This window comes from Anticarsia gemmatalis, chromosome 2 (assembly GCF_050436995.1).
Source record: "Anticarsia gemmatalis isolate Benzon Research Colony breed Stoneville strain chromosome 2, ilAntGemm2 primary, whole genome shotgun sequence".
Lineage (NCBI taxonomy): Eukaryota > Metazoa > Arthropoda > Insecta > Lepidoptera > Erebidae > Anticarsia > Anticarsia gemmatalis.
This window is the reverse complement of record NC_134746.1, coordinates 2,337,702-2,359,289: the sequence shown is the minus strand read 5'-3', so window position 1 is coordinate 2,359,289 and position 21,588 is coordinate 2,337,702. Positions and strand designations below refer to the sequence as shown.

General features: G+C 33.4%; 2 protein-coding genes across 4 annotated transcripts in view; one reads left to right on the top strand and one right to left on the bottom strand.

Annotated features, from left to right (window-relative positions):
• Positions 1-21,588, top strand: part of LOC142979204 (tubulin beta-4B chain-like) — a 66,705-nt gene that overhangs the window by 27,116 nt on the left and 18,001 nt on the right. The window lies entirely within an intron of this gene.
• The window catches only part of LOC142979188 (diacylglycerol kinase eta), a 181,020-nt gene that overhangs the window by 143,514 nt on the left and 15,918 nt on the right, over positions 1-21,588 (bottom strand). For 2 of the 3 annotated variants that reach the window (XM_076123986.1, XM_076123993.1), the window contains exon 2: positions 17,361-17,471. In XM_076123986.1, coding sequence (XP_075980101.1) covers positions 17,361-17,471 — 111 coding nt within the window. Of the gene's footprint in view, positions 1-9,431; positions 9,662-17,360; positions 17,472-21,588 lie in introns of those variants that run through there. The other variant, XM_076124002.1, reaches the window with a different exon arrangement.

Here is a 21,588-nt window from a genome sequence, read left to right as displayed (position 1 = left end):
CGAAGTTACACATACACACCTAAAAGAACCATCAAAATCGGTACCTAGTTAAAAGAAAAGAAAAAAAAAATATCTGCTTAAAAATTTGTTATTTTTTTGAAGTTGGCTAAAATTGGCTATTCTGATTTATAAATTAATCATTATCATCACCACCTCGTATTACTTTTAAGTCTCTTGCCAATTGATTGTTCTCTACCACATCATCATAGCAAAGATCTGCGACAATGTTCAACAGAAATCAGAAACTTTACCTCAACTTGCCCGTTTCTATATTTTATTCGGCGGAAGGTCGTTGTATACTAAACAGGTTGTTTCGCAGGCTGCATGCGGTCGGACCCGCCAACGACCGCTGTTTACATATTCAAGGGATCCGGTGACCCTCCCCACAAAGGACATAGCAAGTAATCCCAACTGTTCCTGATAGAACCCTGTCAACTGAACATTTATTTACTAGAAGGCGTTTGTTCTTTGTATTAAGTAGGCTTGTTGTTATAGTAGTAGATCACTAGGTCTTCGGTTTGATTCCAGTGTTGAGCAATTTTTGTTAGTTTGTGTCTGTTATACTGTGAGCCGAATACAACAAGTGGCAGTTTGATAACCGGGTCGAGCTAATCGTTAATCATTTGTTTGAAGCTTAATTATTATTTGCTCTTTAATAAGATTAGATTTTTTTATAATACTTTGAATCTTTTTTTCTAAAAATGTATACCCCTTACACCGCGTTACGGATTTCACGAAAAATATTATACAACTCTGCCTTTCCCTTCGAGAAATACAAAAAGTGACATAAAACAGAACAAAAAATATAACGAGAAGTTATTCAAACGAATTTAAGTGCCATCTTCCGTCAAGGTAGTACGTGTACAAGTGTCAAAAAAATGATTCGTTCGAAATAATTGCTAACGTTCCCCTTTTTTAATACAAACCAATTCCATTCTGTAACTTCTATTAACAGTATTTTTATTTATTTGGAAAAGCAAAAAATACGTGTATTTTTTACCAACAAGTTACTCCTTTTAGAAAATGATTGTTACATATGTAGGCTCATATGTCACAATCATTTTCTCTGCTATAACATTAAGCTTTAAAGCCTCAAGATCAATATATACTTTTTTCGAATCAACTACTAACCGGTTGCATAACGATGAAATTTACTAGCCGCGTTAGCCACGACACCAGTATTATACAAACCCCAGTAGCACTTAAACTATCGTTTAATCTATCCACAGTTAGTATTAACAGTATTGAAATGCATGATCACAATGCACTTTGTTATAACAACTCTCTGTTGTACGTACACGTGTAAACTTACTTATTTTAATTACATTAACGTCTGTTAAAACAAATTGACCGCTCGTTGCTAAAGTTTGAAGTAACTTGTAAGAGTGTAATGAGTTTTTTCTTTCATTTGTAAATGTGAAGTTGGTATAAGCTACTTGCGATGTCGTCCAAGATTCTACGACTTTTTGCTTCTTTAACCGACTTTACGAATCACAACTTACACATACATAATTATTACATAGAATCACCCCTTTTACATAGGGGTAGGCATAGACCAGAGAACGTACACTACAATCCTTAGCAACTTACCTTGTTTTATTCCCATCCATACATCTTGTTCATTCACATCCATACAGGATCAACTTATTGCCCGATATCTATAATAATTTGTCTATCTACCAATAACGGAAGAACGAAGAAAGTTTGCTGTGTTTGGAGATAAACAAACAAGCGATGATTTTCCCGAAATTTGTGAAGTTGCAAAAATAGCATAACCTTTGTTTCGTTTACATTGTTGGACAGTCAAAAATCACCACTTTTCCGTTCCATTTACTTTCAGGCAGCCTTGTTACTTGTTGACTCTCTGCATACTACAAAAGGTCGAAATAATACTGTTTTTTTATAGGAATATGATATATCTTTAATCATCAAACCAGACTTCTAGATCATTATTAAGTAATTCTCTACAGTACTTCCCCGGAACTGTTATCATAAGCTATCCTATTATATAAACCCATACATAAATGCTCTTACATAACCGCTAACCCTTTAGGGAATCACAGATAATACGTTACACATACAGACATAAATGACTAGGAATATGACGCTTCATTGAACACACACTTGAACACAATTACATCGAACCTCACGTGGAAATGCACGTGTAACACTGGTATAGAGACATAAAATAAGTTGTGTACAGAAGGAAAGCTGTGCAAAGTTTACTTTACTCACATATAGATAGGTCACATTTAATGAGTTGCTTTTTATTAAAAACTAATTTAAGTTATCGTCTTTTTCTTTGCCTTTTGAAAGGGGCACGTTCTTTATTTACGGATTTAATATTTTGAACTTTAATTTCGATTTTTATTTTCATACTACAGGACGCCCGCGAATTCATCCGCGTGGAAACCCTTCCCGTGTAAATCCCGATCCCTCGAGAACTCCAGAATAAAAAGTAGCCTATGTGTTATTCTGGGTCTTTAGCTACCTATATCAAATTTCATCGGATCAGTAGTATTTGTATGAAAGAGTAACAAACATCCATACATACATACATACATTCTCACAAACTTTCGCATTTATAATATCAGTAGGACTTAATAAGTTTTGATAATTCTGCAAGTATTGTAGAAAAAAAAACACTTTATTTAGTTCACTAGGGATATTACAAATAGTTTCACTTTGCAGCATTTCGTTGATCTTTATACAGATAGTGCACAACATGAAAGTCCTCAGTCTAATTTCAGAAAAGGCTTTGCATCTGTACCCTACCCGTCTATTCTGTAGCAAAAGGGCTACGGAATCATTTATTCAATCAGATCGGTATATAAAAAGTAACGATACTCGGGAGCTAATATGATGTGCTTGTGTAACACTCAGATCTTAACACTTCTTTATATGGAGGGTTGAATTAACCCTTATTACTCTCACAGGGTTAAAGGTTCAATTTCGTGATTAATTCGGTGTTGAAGATTGGAAAATGTATTTTAGTATTACGTATTAAAATTAGGTGTTTTATATGGAAAACTTGATGATAAAATAATTCGTGAAATGATTTTTTATCTTTATATTTCGTGGTGAATCTTCATAAGTATGATTTTCAACTTTATATTCCTTCTTTTACTTGTTCTATTATAGAGGTACGTATAAGCTTATATACAATTTGCTGTTTGAGAGGTTGTAAACAATGCATGTGTTTTAGAAAATTGTCAGATTATGTCTATTGCATTTGCCATTCGATATTTGCCGAATGTTTTGGGTTAGATTACCATATCAAATATGCATTCGATTGATTGACAGACGTTTAAGAAACTGATTTTATCTCCTTTTTGTAAACTGTTAGTTACTATTTTATTTTAAACTTTTTATATTCTTAAGTCGTTAGTTTTTATAATTATCACAGCATCATATCACACTATCAACCGAGTATGCAACAATCAATGACAATAACTAAATACATCCGTCTTTTTCCCTCTCATAGTATTAGCCCATAGATAAAACGAATAGTCGTCATAATTATATAACCAGTGCAAGGAACCTCATTACTGAGAGTACCGCGATAAGTGAGCCATTTCCTTTCTTAAGATAAAACTGTTAGATGTCATTCATAAAACATAAGGTAACTTCACGCTTGAAACACCTGAAAGTGACAGCAGAGTAGTGTCGATTAATTGTATACACCTTTATCAATTATTGACTTTAGTTTTCTGATCTTGACAGTCTTGTTCCTCATTTTGTTAAATTATTAAAGGAAGCAAGCTTATTTATTGTCTTAAGCGTAGCTGAAAGGGCATAATACACATGTTGTAAATTTATCTTGACGAAATTATGTTTTAAACCGACTAATTGTATATTCATTGAACAACTAAATTTCGTAAAAACTTTTGTGAAATGCGTAATCCATATCTTGCTAAAAAACTGTTTTACCGAATTCCTTCCATATTTCTGCCGTAAAACATTACACACGGACGGACAGAAATACTGTCACATTAAACACCTTCGTCATACATTTACAATACAGTCTAAGCTGAAAACAAAGTACAACCACTCAACCTTTTCAAACGATTCTTTGAACGAGTTTTCAATTCAACTTCGCGTATAAGGCAGTCAAGTTGCAAGCCTATTGTGACCTAGTTTCCTACATACATAATAATATGCAAAATATAAACGACAAAACAATATCGAGAAACATTTACATACATAATATCACGCCTGTTGTACCCTTTACAAAATCTATACTAATCTATACTAATATTATAAAGCTGAAGAGTTTGTTTGTTTGTTTGAACGCGCTAATCTCAGGAACTACTGGTCCAATTTGAAAAATTCTTTCAGTGTTAGACAGCCCATTTATCGAGGAAGGCTATATATTTCATCACGCTACGACCAATAGGAGCGGAGTAGCAACGAAAAATGTTACAAAATCGGGGAAAATTTTGACCCATTCTCTCTTATGTGACGTAAGCGAAGTTGCGCGGGTCAGCTAGTGTAATATACTCGTGCAGTGGTTATAATAGTCGATTTGACTCTTTCTATTGGCCCGGTGCCTTTAGTCGATTCTCACTCTCGTATTTGCTTAATCGTATAAATAGTTGTTCCAGGTATGTATCTATTTGTATTTCTTTTTCATATTTGTGAAGTTCCCGCGGTATAAATGTGTCATCAATTTATACCGTGTGTGTCAGTGCGATATTTTTTTATAATAAGAAAATTTGTTGTCAATATAGATTGCAGCACTTCAAGAAAGGCGTCTTTCTCCATCCGTCAGGATATTTCAAAAGCCAGTTTATAGGAGAATATCGCCAAATGAATTAAAAGGACACTGACATTTTGATTTTCAAAAAAAAATCTATTGAAAAAACATTCTGATCAGTTCTAATCTTTAAATAAAACACCAAGGAATAGTAACCTATTCGTTTCATAACTATAATACCATGATGTTTGAGAGATCACATCGTTAATCCTTCATTTAATCCTTGAACAACGATCGACATCGTTCTGAGTCGAGCCTCTCTGCTCTTACAAGAGCCGAGGGCGGTAATTAAAATCTATTCATATTACAACGGCTCACTGAGTTCTTGATCGAGTTGAAAAGTTACAGGTTTTTAAAATGATGTAGTTTTTTTTGTTATCTGGTATATTTTTTGTTAAAGTAATATCAAAGTTTTTAAACTATTGCGGTTGGTACACAAATTAACATACAATAACGTCCTTCTGGTCGACATCCGACTACGGCGGCCGTTACCAACACGACCAGTGACTAGTGAGAGATCAGGCGCAGCACTGTCCATATCCAAGAAAGTTCATTCTTTTTCATGTAAAATTACCAATTATCTACTTGAAGTTTCTGTATCGAGTCTTAAAATTATAAAACAATGTAAAGTTACCTCGCAAGATATCGCATTTTACTTTTTTGCATTTCCGCTCTATATGAAATGTATTTGCTTTTCTATAATATAGCAATATAAAACTTTAACCCAAAATAACATCCATAGTTTTTCTAAACAGGGATATTAATACTCGTACAATTAAATAATTAATACAAACCAAACTAAAGCACTCATAAACAAAATAATAAAAACGGTCAAAGAAACAAGACTACAAATAAAAATCTAATTTTAATTCTGTCATTTGCAGATCGCGAAAGAAACAAAATGACCTATTAAAAAGGTTTTTTAAAATACATGTTACAATCGGCCTCACTGAAAGCGACACTTGAGCATAGATAACCCTTTTCGAACCCTCTTCAAAGGTTCATCTGAACCCTTTTAAATGTCGTTCATGATTTTTCGCTATGACCATATATATTATATACCCATTCGAGTTGTAATCATAATCTTTTTCAGATTTCGCGTAAATGTGTCCGATGGTTACCGCAAAGGGATTTGTTATTTACATATTAAATTACGTTGTTAAATTGTAATCATGTACGAGGTATTTTTGTAGCAATGGACAAAAGTCACTTCCCTTCGTTATTTTAAATCAGACTAAGAATATTTAAAAATAATTATTTGCCATAAACTGTCCCATATAAAGCCACCTAAATATGAACCATATTAATACCGTAATCGTGACTCACACCTAAATTCTACTCTGTGCTTATTTTAAGCTTGTAAATCTTTAAAAAAAAACCGTAATGTCAAATTCGTTAGCTTAATATTATCGACACAAATTAACATAAATTAGAGGAATGGGTTAAGACACATAAATATAAGGGAATGGGTGATTTTTTTCTTTAATCTCACTAAGCAAAATGTTTATCCAGCATTGCAACATCAGACAACAATTGAATGCATGTTCCAAAAGGGCATAACATCAATACAGAGACGCTACACATACGCCCTTGTCAAAATTGCATATTCAATTTATTATTGGTAATGGCGTTCATTCTCTTTGTTAAAAGCGGCCACAAAATAATGAAACGTTAAGCTCTTGTTAATTGCGAAGGTACCACTACGTATCGAGGGAATTAACGTGATCATGCAATTACTACAGTAAATATTAATAAAGTAATGTTTATTAAATATTAATGGTTCATTGGAAATATTTATGTGGTGTGTTGATTAAAATAGGTGGTATTTTTATGGTTGTTGATTTTTTGTTTTGTGGGAGGCCTTTGAGGCTAAGTTCTTTACAATGAAATTACGAGTACCTCTATAAATCTTAGAACCACTAATGAAGTTCATCTTAATTTTGTTTTTATTACCGTGGTGGCAATCCTGATTTTATGCCGAATTCTGGCAATAACACACAATACAATATTTTATACTTAGTCGATTTTCGAATGCTAAGCAACTATGTTGAAACCTTAAAATTGGTATACTAATGGCAGATTAAAACCTGGAAATTTATTCCGTCAGGTTTAGATACTGTAGCTTTAAATTGCTACATCTAGGGAAGTCCCAATTGTTTTCTTCCAATACGAGATTCTTAGTCGATTGCGAGTGTTAGGCCTATCATTTTTTTCATTAATAACAATTGATGTTCACTTGCCATTATGACTCAATAATAATATTATCATTCTTAAGTACAGATTTTATCAATTGTCTGATTCCCATAATACGGGTTCTGTTTATTTTAAATTTATACAGACGAGTGTAATATAAAATCCATACGATCCATAACTAAAATTATTAATCCGATATCAAATTACCATCGAGTTCATGTCAATCCGGTATTAAACATAAGTTTCTATTTACAGCAAAAATAAAAGTCACACGGGCGAAACAGCAGAAATCTAGTATAAAATTTTGCTCTAATATAAATCAACTCTAAAATGCAAATTATAATTCATTAAACCAACTAACTTTTACTTAAAAACATTACGAAATTCGTAGTTAATTTGTTGAAAGTAAAACACGAACTAACCGGGCTATTTAATCAAGACATTAAAGGTTGCAGATCAAAGGAGTTTCACCTCACCGAGGCCTGACGACTGATGTTTTCATGAAACGTCTGACTTCGTGTGCGTTTGATAGTAAACGTAAAATTACGTGTTTGTCGGAATTACATTGTTCATATTACTGTGGCGGTTTTTCTTTTCTTGTTTTGTTTGCTTTGCCGGATTTTCTATGAAAGTGTCTAAGTTATCGGATCAAAACTATTACATTTTACAAAATATTGGTACTGTTGTAGCTGAGTTTTACTTTCTGTTTCTGGAAAATGTAATGTTAATTTTGCTTTTTATCAGGCACGTAACCAAAACTTGAATTGTTACTGAGTTTTTTTTAGTTTTTGTCTATCCTCACAAGAAAAAGGCTTGATTGAAGGTAGGTATGTATGTTTTTAAAATAACACTAAATAGCACTTTGACCGAAAATCGAAAGGCTTTGGTCCTATTAAATGCTCCTGTAGCCATAATTATGAAGTCATGTTAGAACAACTGTTTAAATTGCCGTTTAAGAATTATTTTTTTCTTCCATCATTGTATGTGTGAATGAAGCAAAGGAAGTTTGTAGAGATCGTAAGTGGCGTTTTGGTCTCTGTCAACCTATATGGGAATAAGGTGAAATTTCAGGTATGTATTTTCATAGCATTACTATTTGCTTTCTACATTTAATTCGGTATTTTATCGTACATTTCACTAAATTACTCAGTTAAATTACAAACTGAATAAATAATTGGAAACGTAATATCTTAATTGAAACGTCATTTCGTGTCACTGTTACGTGTGTGCGCGTGTATGTTGAATTGTTTGACAGGTCAATTCGTATTTCGATATGATTGTTTAAACAATTTGACATGTGTGTCCAATTTTGTTGATTTTGTTTATTATTTGTTTAAGAGTTAGTGATGATTTAATTTTTTTATGTAAATAATTTATCGTTAATTGTATATTCATTTGATATGTATACTTATGTTCTCTAAATTTGACGCAAATATTTTACAAAAAGCCTTAAACATTTGATCAATAAATTAACGTTGCCTTGTTCCTTTTACCAACTTTTTTTTATTTCATTTTAACGATTTTATTACCCACCATTAATAATATTTTTGTGGTATTGCTATAATTACTGTCATCTAACAAATTAGTTTTATTCATGATTCATGGCTGAGCAATCAAACCAGCTATCACCAAACAATCTGACATTAAAACTAATGGATTAATGATGATGGCTTCCAAAAATTCCCATTCCATCCATTTGCCACAGAATCAATATTCAGGAAACACCGTAAAATATATAACGAAGCTCATTAAATACCCATTTTCTCGTTAAAAGAGTGAAAAAGGGGACGTCGCCTGCTTTTCGCATAATTTATCAGAAATACTTTGAGGCATTACCGCTCTCACATGGGAAAAAGTTACTTTCTTATTTATAAAAGAAAATTTTCTTTTACGACAATGAAATTAGATGTAGTACGAGTATAATAATGATGTTATTTAATATTGAACGCAGTTTTTTTTTATTCAATCATGTAATATTCTTGTTAAATAGGTATATAATTAATTTTAAAATAAAAATGAATGGATTTGATTTTTAGTGGCTCTTTGAAACATGCATCACGTTCAAGTTTGTTAATTTTTTAAACTCTGTTAATTTATTGTTTTTTTTTTAAGTGAATTCATATAAAGTATTTCTTTTCCTTATTTTATAATTATTTTTTTTAAACAGACTTTTGAAGCTCCAGTAAAAGTTTTGTCCAATGGTGGGAATAAAATATTTTTTTATAAGAATTGTAGAAAATAAACAGCTTACGACAAGCGAACGAGCAACGAAGCTGTCTATTTTTTTTAAGATTGAAATAAAATCATGACTCATTAGAATCTGTAACTGTAAATACATAAATCGTGCATTTGTGTCGTTGAACCAAACTTTAAAGGCCTACGCTTCGCGCGGCAAATTCGCGTAAAACCTGAATTAAATCTCTCAAAGTACAAAGCCAAATACTCAATTAAATCATCATTTAACACATCTAATTGTACTTACATTAAAACAGTCAGCTCAGCAAAAATTGTGCAAGAGTTATCAAAATATAAACCAGGTCAAATTTACAAACGAAAAACACATACACACAACACTAGAATCTCGAAAAAAGGTAAAGACAACACGTAGATATACTTTTAAGGCATAATTTATTGCGAAATAGAAAGTTTTAGAAAGGTTTTCATTAATGATTTTTTGGTTTTGTTATCGCGAGGAGCGGCGTTGCGACCGACACAGAAGAGACGTCTGTTAGTCGCAGCGCCTGAAGCGCGACTGACGATGGCTCGGCGCCGAGCGGTCTCCGGCGATCAGGTGCACGCCACTGACATACACAAGCGTGGATGAGCCAATGTAAATCGCGATGACACCATACTACTATCTCACTCGTACGCACTGTTTTCACCCCCAACTTTGACAATGCGTAAAAGAGATAGCTACAATAGGTGTCGTCGTAGTACGCTAGCGTATCTAGTAAAACAAAGGCTTTCGTGCCCGCCCAGCTACGTTCGGCCTGGCGCTTAAATATTTAAGTCTGTACTGTATTTAAATACACAGAAAGGGCATTATTTAGGCGTAGGGTCAACAACATAACTTATTCAAGTGCTTTGAACGATTATAGGCGTGCTTTGCGTTGATTTAAGTGAGATGTTATGTATGGAAGTTAGTAAGTAATTTCAAGTTTTTATAACATTTTGTAAAGTTACACTTTTTACATTGTTCGTGCTTTTAAGGTTAATGTCTTCTAAAACATATATGGAAGGAGTCCTTTTAGTGGCGTCATAAAAATTGGGCGTGGTTTGGCGTAATGTCATTGTTCCAGCCTAAATAGCTTACGAACTTTCGCATGAAATATTGACATTACTGTTTTCAAAAAAAGAAAGCAGCGGAAAGCAGATCTAGATCTCTTTCTATAAAACACAGACAGGCTCAGATTGAGTAGAATTCTGCCACTAAACCGAAATTTGTCTTTACGATATTCAAGAAGCTTAGCCAAAACTTCAAATCCCCAACCACTGGTTATGAGGTCGCTTATCTCAGGGATAGTTTACCGACCGGTAACTGCAACCGGCTATCATCATCAACGGCATGAAAAGTTCGTGTAATATAAAATGTGTTGCCGTACAAAAGCGATTGTTGCTTATCGCTGTTCCACGGCAAGTCGTTAACACCACTTGTATAAAGTTTCGTGCGTTGAACAAAGTGCTAAAGTTTTGAATAGTTACATCAACATACATACATAACATTAAGCCTGTTATTCCCGAAGGTGTAGACAGAGGCATTTGGTATTTATACACATTCACAGATAATATCACTTCTTAATTCACGCTTGTTAAAATCGCATGTTAAAGAGGTTGTATGAAATACAGCCACTACAATGTTAGTGTCATGTAATCGGGCCTACAAACCTACTGCCATATACCGGGCACGTTACCAAAATCCGGACTACTATTGAGATTATTCTTCATAGATATTCCAAAGTCATTTTAAAATATCAATAGCTTAGCAATAGCTTTAACCAATACAGAAATCGAACCTGAAGAGAGTCATATACACTACAGCGCAGAGCTCAAAGCCAGCTGTGTAGATCAAATAGTGAATATACAAATTTAGATGTTTAATCACTCGTTTTATTGTGTGAATCGTCATTACTTACGTTTATTGTATTGCACAATGTTTCGACATTCGTTCTGATCTGATTCACCGAGTTATTTTATCTAGGACTAATCATTTAATGCACAAACTTTGTACTGCTCATACTGTAATCATGATTAGTAATTCAATGCATACAACCCAATTGGCATTATTTTAAATATTGTCAATTGTAGGCAACTGCCCCGTAGAATAATGACCAATTTGCAATATACGTTTCGTTTAAGCAGATGAAACATGTGTCGAAACCTTTTTTAAACCTTTATAGAACTTAACGCAAATAAATCTAATTGTGCTTATCCGATTTTTTATTTGAATGTAGGTCAACACTAACGCTTATGATTGTCAATTTTACAAGCGAGTGCATTTGCCGCCAATAAGATATGTAGAAGCAATAAGAAGAACTATGTGAAACTCCCGGCTACTCATTCAAATTGCAAGTTATTTATAAAGTAAAAAAGTATTAGAACACGGGAATAAACGCGAACACTCATATTGCCTTAGAATTTGGCACAGTTTGCACCGAAACTTGCACCTAAACGATAGATATTGCATTTACAGATAAAATGCGTGTTCATGTAAATTATTGTGTTTGAGTACATAATCAACATGGAACGCGAAAGTTTAAAAGTAAGGATTGCAAGTTTTTTTTTCATAATTGCAACCATTTAAACAAAAAAAGAAATTGTTTACACATCGCTCAAAAACTTATAAACGACTATTTAAGTATATATTATATTATCCCAAATTCTCAACTCTAATACAAAGTTTCGTAAATCACAAATTGCTATCAACAATCAAGAGTTCAAGAGGCGTAATCTATTCGCACGATATGTCAATACATACAATTAGTAATTAATCTAATCATTGTATAATTATACAATGTATATGTATATTAGTATACAAATATACAATGTACACGGTATACAATGTATGTACACTTAGCAACCGACAGATAATGAAGATGTATTGATTGTTAATCTTTTAAATAAAACTAAGTCGCCAAATGTGTTGCTTAGTGCAAAACTCAAGAATGACTCAAGCAATTCGACTTAATATTTTTGTAAAATTTACTTTAATACAGGTAACAGGAAAAGTTCTTAAGGAGAAAAAAAAACAAACAAAAATTGATAAACCAAAGAAACTTAATGATCGAAGCTACGTCAGCTAGATTAATCATTATTATCCATTATTGTAATTATTTGTGTCTCTTTTTCCTCTAAGTTGATAAAACAGACCGTCATATTTCCACATATTTTCGACATATAAATGCTAAATTAAATAGAAAATATAAAAATACAGAGAACAAATTTAAAATTGCAAGACAAAGCAATGTTTAAGTTGAAATAATATCTGCTACGAAACTCAATGCCTGCAGCGTAGAGCGCTACGCCGTAGCAAGTCGTAGAGCTACGCAGCACCAAGTTTGCTTTACTTAGAATGTAGGTCAGTACGGTAAAATTAAGTTTCATATTGTTTGATAGTATTCATATCTTGTTATATTATCTAGAGAACTTTGATGAGCTTGTAAAGCTAGCTGATGCTACGGTTTCATCGTAGCACGAAGATTGTTTTACGGTGTTCGGTTGTTCGATGCTACGAATATATATGCAAGTAATGTATAGTAACTTGTTAAGTATTTAGTACATTTTTGATACGAAATTATTGTCTATAATATATGTGTAAATGTCTATTACCCTCATAATTTTAATGCAAGAGTGATATTTTTGTTTAGTATAACCAACAGTCATTGCATTGCGACTACTCATGACGAAATCTATGGTTGGCAAATATTGTTCATGCGGCTAAATATGTCCAAGTTAACGTTTTATTGTATTCTAGGCTCTAGATTCGTGAGTTTCTGACCTTCTTTCTTATCTAAACCACTGAACCAGTTCGTATGAAGATAGTTTTTATCCCGATAATCACACGGGAACTATGCGTGTAATAATTGATTTAACTATAGTCCACGCGGACAAAGTCATAGACAAGAGCGATCCTATGTAATAATTACACATAAATGATAAAAATCTAATTAAACCCAAAAACCTAACACGCTTCATAAGAACTATAAGTACTGTACAACATAGAAGCCAAAAGTTTGGAATTAATCGAGTTACGGACAGATCCATCACTGTACTGTTACTATTAAGATTGATCGTGCCGCTTACAACACACGAATAATACCACTGTTCACATACATTATTATATGAATAAGTGTGGTAAATAAAAATCTTAATATTCCAGTTTCTAATATTAATTCTACAGAAAAAAAAAATCAACGAAATGTATGTACGTCATAACTTTGGAACAACTAAACTAAATTGAGGAGTATTTTTTTAACATGTTTTTACTGTCGGATCAAGGCTCGTAGGGTATCGATGTCACATCCCCTTGTGAATGGAATCAGCGGGATAAAATTGTACCCGGACGAAGTCAGGCCAAGAATTAAAATGATCATCTCTTTGGCCAAAGCAGTGTTATACACAACTGTAGAACGTCTCCGAATCGGTCGGAGGTCAAAAGTTCTGAGCTGGGTAAAGAGCTGTTACATTTCTGAAATTCGGTTGGAGTGCGTTACTTATCTTACATTAAAAAAGTCAAGGGTAACTCTTCAGTTTATAAGTAATCTATATTTAAAAATATCGCAATAAATCTATTAAAAAGTTTCTACTTGAAAAAAAAACAGAACAATACTAAAGCCGATCACACATGCAAAAATAGCCTCTATAATCTTAAAGAAAAAGTTTATTTTTCTAGTGCTAGACATTGTCACAGCTCATAACTTTTAAACTCTCGCGTTGCATGTTTAATGTATAATAGAATACGGGAATTAACGCGAACACGCATTTTACCTTAAAATGCCTAACGTTCAAATTATCCGCGACGTGGAATCCAGTGATTACTGTTACAAAACCTCGCTATGTTTCGCAATCGGTTAGCTCACAGAATAGGGACACGGTTAGTGTAGTGTGTGTTGGCGGTTGGAAAAATCAAAATATGAGGGTGGATGGACATTCGTCCGCCTCATATACACGAAGTCCTGTCATCGCTGCTCCAGTCTGCCTGGGACCACGGCGAGTGCAACCTGCGCCGAAACGTTAGGCATTTTAAGGTAAAATGCGTGTTCGCGTTAATTCCCGTATTCTATTATACATTGTCACAGCTGTTTCCTGTCAGTTGATGGAAGGGAGCGGCTTAGTTCTGGTCTGTCGAGCGCTACACGTGCCTGGAGACGCTTAGACCAGCCGAGTGGAAGGCAAACACGTGGAAACTTGGAACTGAGTTCACGTTATGGTGCAGGGGTAAAAAAGTCTCATTGCAGTATGGTGTTGGAAAGTTTTGTACTGAATCAATGTTTGTGTGAAATGGGGTGGTCCTGTCAGATTTGGTTGCATTTGTGCAGTGTTGCCAACTTTGAGGTTTTCTCTTTATAGTTGGGTAAGGTTAGGTTCTATCTAAATTATGCATTGACTGCCTCTGTGGCGCATTTAGTAGCAGAAGTCTCGGGTTTGAAACACGGGTCAGGTCAAAGTCTTTCTTAAATTTTACTGTTAAGAAATTAGAGAATGCCCGGAATTTGAGGTCGTAGATCTCCTAGCCTCGGAGTCACGTGCTCTCCGGTGCACGAAGGTTGGTTCTGCGCCTGACCGCTCACTTGTCGTGTCGGTTTAGCGGTTCTACTGGACTATGAGAATTTTGTAGATGCGGCATATATTTGGGAATGACTTTTAAACGTTGATAACACTGACTTAATGCCCGTAACTCGCACGTTCGCGAACACAATCATGCTATTTAATGCAAACTAGCTGCAAACGTGACGACATCTCTTATACATATAGCTGTCAGCAACTAAACGCGATCCGGTCACGGTTGTCTACATTTTGATGTAACGCATCACTCACGTGAGACAATAGGTAATATAGCAGTTGTCATCAACGGTTAGGACATTATGCATCAAAAGATTTTCTCTCGTATTTTGGAATTAATTAATTGATTAGGATGAGGCTGCTGTAAAATGTTGCTATTAGCCATGTTAATGAAACGTTTACCCTTGAATTGTATAAGACCAAAAATACTACGCATATTTTAAAATAAATTCACCGACCATAAGGCCCCGGATTTCGATTCCCAGGTCGAGCAAAGTACCGTTAGTTTTCATCTAATTTATATTACTTTTCTCTTAATAGTAGTCAGAGGTATAATAATGTACTCGGTATATAGCTATAGGCCTCCAATTACATAAGACGAACTGTTAATGGCGAAACGCGCATGTATTTTATACACCTCTGCCTACGGGGGTATAACAAGCGTGATTTTATGTATGTATAAATTCGCTGCAACTTTTCTAACTCTATATAAAAAACTCACAAGTCTTTTGTAAGCTAGAAGGCAGATATTATCTCGTACAAAAGATTACTCGCCTTCTTCACTTTGCAGATTGAATATAAGATCACGGAGACTTTTCAACGCGGCTGCTAAGCTGGGATCAGAGATTACCTCCTGCACTCTGAGTGCATAAAGTGTAGAATGTCCTTGAGAGAATGATATCTTGATATTTTTCTGTATTGCAACATAAAATATTTTATACATTTCTAAAAGGTGTTTTTTATATTATATTTTATGAGATTTATGTTTGAAGAATATATATTTCTACACTTATATGCACTGCCCTTCTTCATTTAATTTCATTAATATCTCTTCAGTCTCCATCCAATGGGTGCCTGGAAGAGATTACCACTGATAAGGCCGCCAGTTGTACTTTTATTTTAGTTTTATTTTATTTTGTTTTATTTGATTTTAAGTACAATAAAGAGTTTTTATTTAATTTCATCTTTTGAGAGCCTTGGTTAGTTAGGTAACTGTTGAATCTATATTCGTCAATATATTATTGCGCATAAATCAGTGATTGTGAGCGAATGAACAAGAGTATAAGGCTCAATTTATCAGCGTTCTGAACAGTCGTCTCCGCGTTACCAGAAGTTCTTGCAATTGGGACTGTATAATATTTCTGATAGTTATGAATACATTTATTTAACGTTCTAACTGGAATTGCTATTTTATTAAATTCGCTAGTTTATTGATACAACCTTTGATTTTCATGGAATCTCGTTTATTTTAACTGCACGTATGGTGCAGTGGTTGAAGTGCCTCGCCGCAATTACGGTAGCACCGCGCGAAGTGAGTTCGAATCCCATCCGGGACAAATATATGTTCGATTTAGAAGTACATAAGTAAGTTTATCAGTTATTTAGTTCTCATAGCATAAGCTCTGTTTAGTTTGGAATCTAATGACCGTGTGTGAGTTTTCCCAATGATATTTATTTCTATCTGGTAGTTCGTAATTCCAATTTCTTCCAAGAGCTCAATCGAGCACGTTACCTTAGCCATTTCTCATAGCATAATCTATCACACACCATACATTTCCTTTAAAATCATTCGACGGTTTAACCCTAAAATCATAACACACAGTTAGACAAAAGTTCCTTTCTCTCTATACCTACAAATAACACATATTGTTACTCATATCCACGCATACGTTTCTCAAACGTTACAACGCACAAGACAAGCGGTACGACTCGGCCTATTTACGTCAATCTTAGAAATTATCCTGTCCGCCATGATATAGGTTTGCATATCATACTGACACATACGTTCCGTATTACTGTTGAATGTTATTTCAATATTGAGAAGTGGCGAATTTAGTTGGTTAAATTGTGAAATTTTCGGAATTTTTGAATCAAATGGTCTATTCTCATAATTAGAATCGAACATTTGTCACAAAAATATTGTTTGTATAGAATATGACAAGCATTATTACATAGGACAGTCATTGTAAATGGTGAAACGTGGGTGTATTTGATACACCTTCGGGTATAAACAGCTTGATTTTATGTATGTATGTATTTGTACGGCAAGCATTCTTCCCAGTTAACACAAAAATGGTGATATCAATAAATATAAATCTTTTCACGCGTGTGTCTTGCTATAAAAAGGTCGTGTGTTGTCAGTTATAATACCACCAAATAGACTACCAACAGCTTAGCTAATATTGTAAGAATTTTGTAACCCACACTCTTATAAAAGTAGTCTTGCAAAGAAGGGCGGGTACAAGCAAAGTTTGTATGTCGATGCAAATACTCTCTTTAATCTCGCTTCAGAAAGACCGGAAAATTGAAGACAAGATGACATGCAAGTAATTTACAAACGCGAATCAGTGCACAACAATCCCTGTTTGTAGTGAATCAGAGTATAAAGTGCAGTGTATTACAATGTACTCACGTCTTTCTCCTTGGCGTAGTAGAGCGTGCGCCCGCGCAGTCTGAAGTAGCGCCGCTGCCATCGCTGGAAGCTGCGCGTCTGCTTCATCAGGTAACCTTCCTTGACCACGGGCTGTTGACAAACAAAAAATATATTTAATTTAACTAATTAAACGTGAAGATGTTTTTAAGTACCTTTCAGCTAAATGGACCAAATACATTAGTAATATACTCAAAAGCGACACTTCCAAGTCTAAAGGTAATGAAAAATATATTTTAACTTCTGATTTCATGTAAAATCTCTTCATGAAACTCTTTATTTAATCAAAACTCATCTTTACCAACGAAAAGTTTATTGAGCGCTCTCCTCTCAGTATCTTCTGCGTCTTTCAATCCATTTTAGACGGTATACAATATTAACTTTCACTACTTTCATACGTAGGTACAATCAGACAAAAAAAAAATTGTTTGAATCGTACATAAGACTTACGTACGTACTTCCAATGAAACGACCTTCCCACTGTGATATTATTATGCACTATTTAATAATAGAATATCATTAAACAAAGAACTTGAAACAGTATTATAAATAAGCCATGCATCCATTAAAAATTTTCGCTCTCTCCAACTCGCTCCACTGTTTTCATTATTTTAAAAGGCTGTAGAAATTAAATTAAATTCTGCTACGTCTCTCATGGCGGACATATTTCTTGAGACAGAACATTTTGATATTAGTTCCAAAGTTTTAGTGTCACTTTGGATGAGAAACGGCAAGTAGAGGAAGGCTTAACTTAAATTTTATTCTGCATAATGTCTCGATATTTTTAATGGGTTAAGTAGAAATGCTACAGGTTTTTAATAAGTTTTGTGCTGTATCTTAATAACTCTTATTTTTTTAAGCATTTTATCTGGCTGGCATCGTGCCCAAGGCATCATCAGAAATCGCTTCTGATCCAATACATACATATTTTTCAACGACTCATCGAAGAGGTTTCATTAAGAACTTATACAATAGATAATTATTAAAGAGTCTAGGAAAAACATTAAATTCTTTATCAGACAATGAAACAATGTATTGAAAACTACAATTATAAATACAACAAACGAATAATCAGTTTACAAAATGTAAAATTTCTAAGAGAAATCTCTTCTTAAACCAATATATTCTAACCTCATACATCTTAAACCTATAACTAATAATAATTCACAACGCAAAAACTCTTCAAATCATAAAACGAAACATTCTATTTCCCGTAGACAGACTCATCATATTATCCGGATAAAAAGCTTCCCCCGTCGTTCGTTTTACGCGCACGTCCGGACAATTATCCGGCCGGTTACGTTCACGTGCTCGAAGCGACACGGCTTCAATCGTGCACTCGTTACACAACTATCTATTGTAGGTTTACTATTTATTGTACTCTGCTGTGAAGGACAAATAAGGCTAGTATAGAAGAACATATTGTTATTTCGATTCCCACGATCAAAGTAATGTGAACTGCCCCTAGTCGTCCATGATCGTTTTTTAGCAATATTTTTTCAGCCCACAATTTTTATATTGAACATTTTTATTGTCAATAATATTATTTTATATCGAATACATATTTTATATTGAATTTGAGTTGGGGACAAAAGACGAGTTAGGGTTAGTAAGTAATCTTAAGCTTCAGATGTATAAACTTATCTTCTCCCGAAAAACTCTCCTTCTTAAAAAAAATCCAATTAACATTTATCAGTAACCATATTAATCCGAATTTTAATTTGGTTAAGAAACACAAATACCTATGGAAACTCAAATGAAAATGTACCTCGCTAATAGTAAATGTACGATGCACTAGTTAAAGTAAATGAATTGTCTGCATGATTAAAAGACAAATATAAATATCACTCAAACAAAAGTCCCGCTTCACGAGATGGCAGTCGGTCTGTTGATCACGTTTTTAATCTCACTACAAACGGCACGAATACGTAATTAGCTAAACAAAGACTTGTCCCGAGTAGAAATACCATTTTTAGTCGAAAACATGGATAAAAAATCAAAAAGACAAAGATCTTTATTAATACTATATGATACCTATATCTGTCTGTCTGTTACAATTTTAGATATTAGCGATTGAAAATATACGATGACTGGGATTTTTTTTTTAATTTATATCACATTTACAAGAGTTGAGCTAGTACAAAAAAAATGTGTTAAAGTTATTATTAGTGCAAGACAAAAAAGGCTAACGACGAAGTAATGCGCATAATATTGTAAAGCTGCTATTTGCCTGAAGCTTTTTTCCAATCTGTACTTAAACCAGCACTTATATTTCTGGTTATAATAAGTAAAAAACAATTCTAATAATATTATAGTTTAACGCGAATTTCGTTAACAGCTACGAAAAAACAGCGCCGCTTAGTAATCATAATTTTTAATAGGCCTTTTAACATTTTTGAGTATAAACATTTTATTTTAAAACGGTAAGTCAAATCCTGAAAACCTCAAAGCCATAGCAACTCCAATCACAAATTGCTTTTGACGAGTTCTGCGATGTAAACTGAGAATTTTATAATAAAAGAAAAGTTTTCACGATAAATAGGCCTTTCCTTGATATCAAAATTAACTATCTGATAGTCAGAAGTGGGATTTACATGATATTTTAATTATAGAAAAGATCAGATTCATTATTAAGTTATTATTTTATATTTTGAATAGTAACTATATGAGTTGAATATTTCATTGTTGTGATTTTATTTGTATAGCAACTTAGATTTTAGTGTAAGTCACACGAATATAGGTAAAAAAAATATTATACTATCAAATATTTTAAAGACAAATTGAGTATCCTAGCATCGAATTATAAACCGTAAGTCAGCGAAAAGTTACAATCATTTTAGTCATCAGTTTTCATTTAAAAAATCAACTATCCTTAAAAACGTTAGTTAACTTCCTCCAATTTTATAGAAACGCTAAATAAATATATTATAGCATTACCTATTAAATATATAAAGAAAGATCGCCTAGGATATTACAAACAGCTAATCATCGCAGATTAATTAAATCTCCATCTAATTACGTAAAATGCAGAACTATTTGTAATAAATACACTTCAGTTTGTTTTCAATGAACAGTATAAAGCGAGACAAAGAAAGAAAGGTGTAATTGCATTTATAATTAAATTCCAGTAGCACTCAGGCGCGTTTTGTTTGCATTTTGTTCATTAAATGTATTGTTCTGCATTTCCTTTGACATTGCAACCTACTTTTGAGAGAGGTATTAAATAACTACTTAGTTGTAAGAATGAGATATTGTAAGAAATGTTTTGCTTTTACCCTTAGGTTTACTTTGAATGTGAATTAATTGTTAAAGCAGTTTTCAATCTGATTGTTTTGGACATTCTGACCGAAATTTTGATGTAGCTATAGATTTTCAGGACTTATTTTAGTCAGCGTGCAAACATGGCCTGTGTTACTTACGTGGAAACTTCAAACAATCTAAGATACGAGTAAAATGCTTGTTTGCGTTAATTCCTGTATACTATAAAATAGTAAAAATGCGAAAATATTTAACTTATGATTATTTAGTTATCTATTTTGCAAGCTTGTTTTCAATTACCAATCAACTAATAGCCTGGCAATCTAAAAGAGCTGTAGAAATACTAAGACATTTTGGGCAATCCTAAATAATCTTACAAGTAATATTGCGGATTCACCAGTTTTTAGAAAAAAAGGGTATCGTCCATTATTACCAATCTACAATAAATTTCGCCACACAATAACTAAATAATATAGCGCTCTGTATACAATATTCAATGAAAATTCAAAGAAATAGAATAGTAAAAGAAAAGAATAATAATATGTCCTAAATTGCACTACAAACCGTCGCGAGCAGTAACTAGAGCAAAAACACTGTATTACATTGCTATACGACGCTTCGGGCGAAAAATTTTAATTACACGCAGCCCGCCCGAGCGATTAAACTGGCCTTTGTGAGAAATATGTTTTAATTTATTATTTCTATGAGTATTTTTATAATTTTTTAATGTTACTACGTAGTTTGGTATGCGGTTTTGCTTGTATTTTGAAGATAAATAAATAGAAGAAGACGATGAAGATTCTGAATACGGTCGGAACTTCAAACCTATCCGGTCAGGTTAGTAAAAGAAAGTAAAAAAACGATGAAAGAACTTCTATAACCTTTAATTTCAACATAAAAAAGGTTCGATAACTCTGAGATAAACCCTATCTTTTGAAAGTTAAACTAAAAT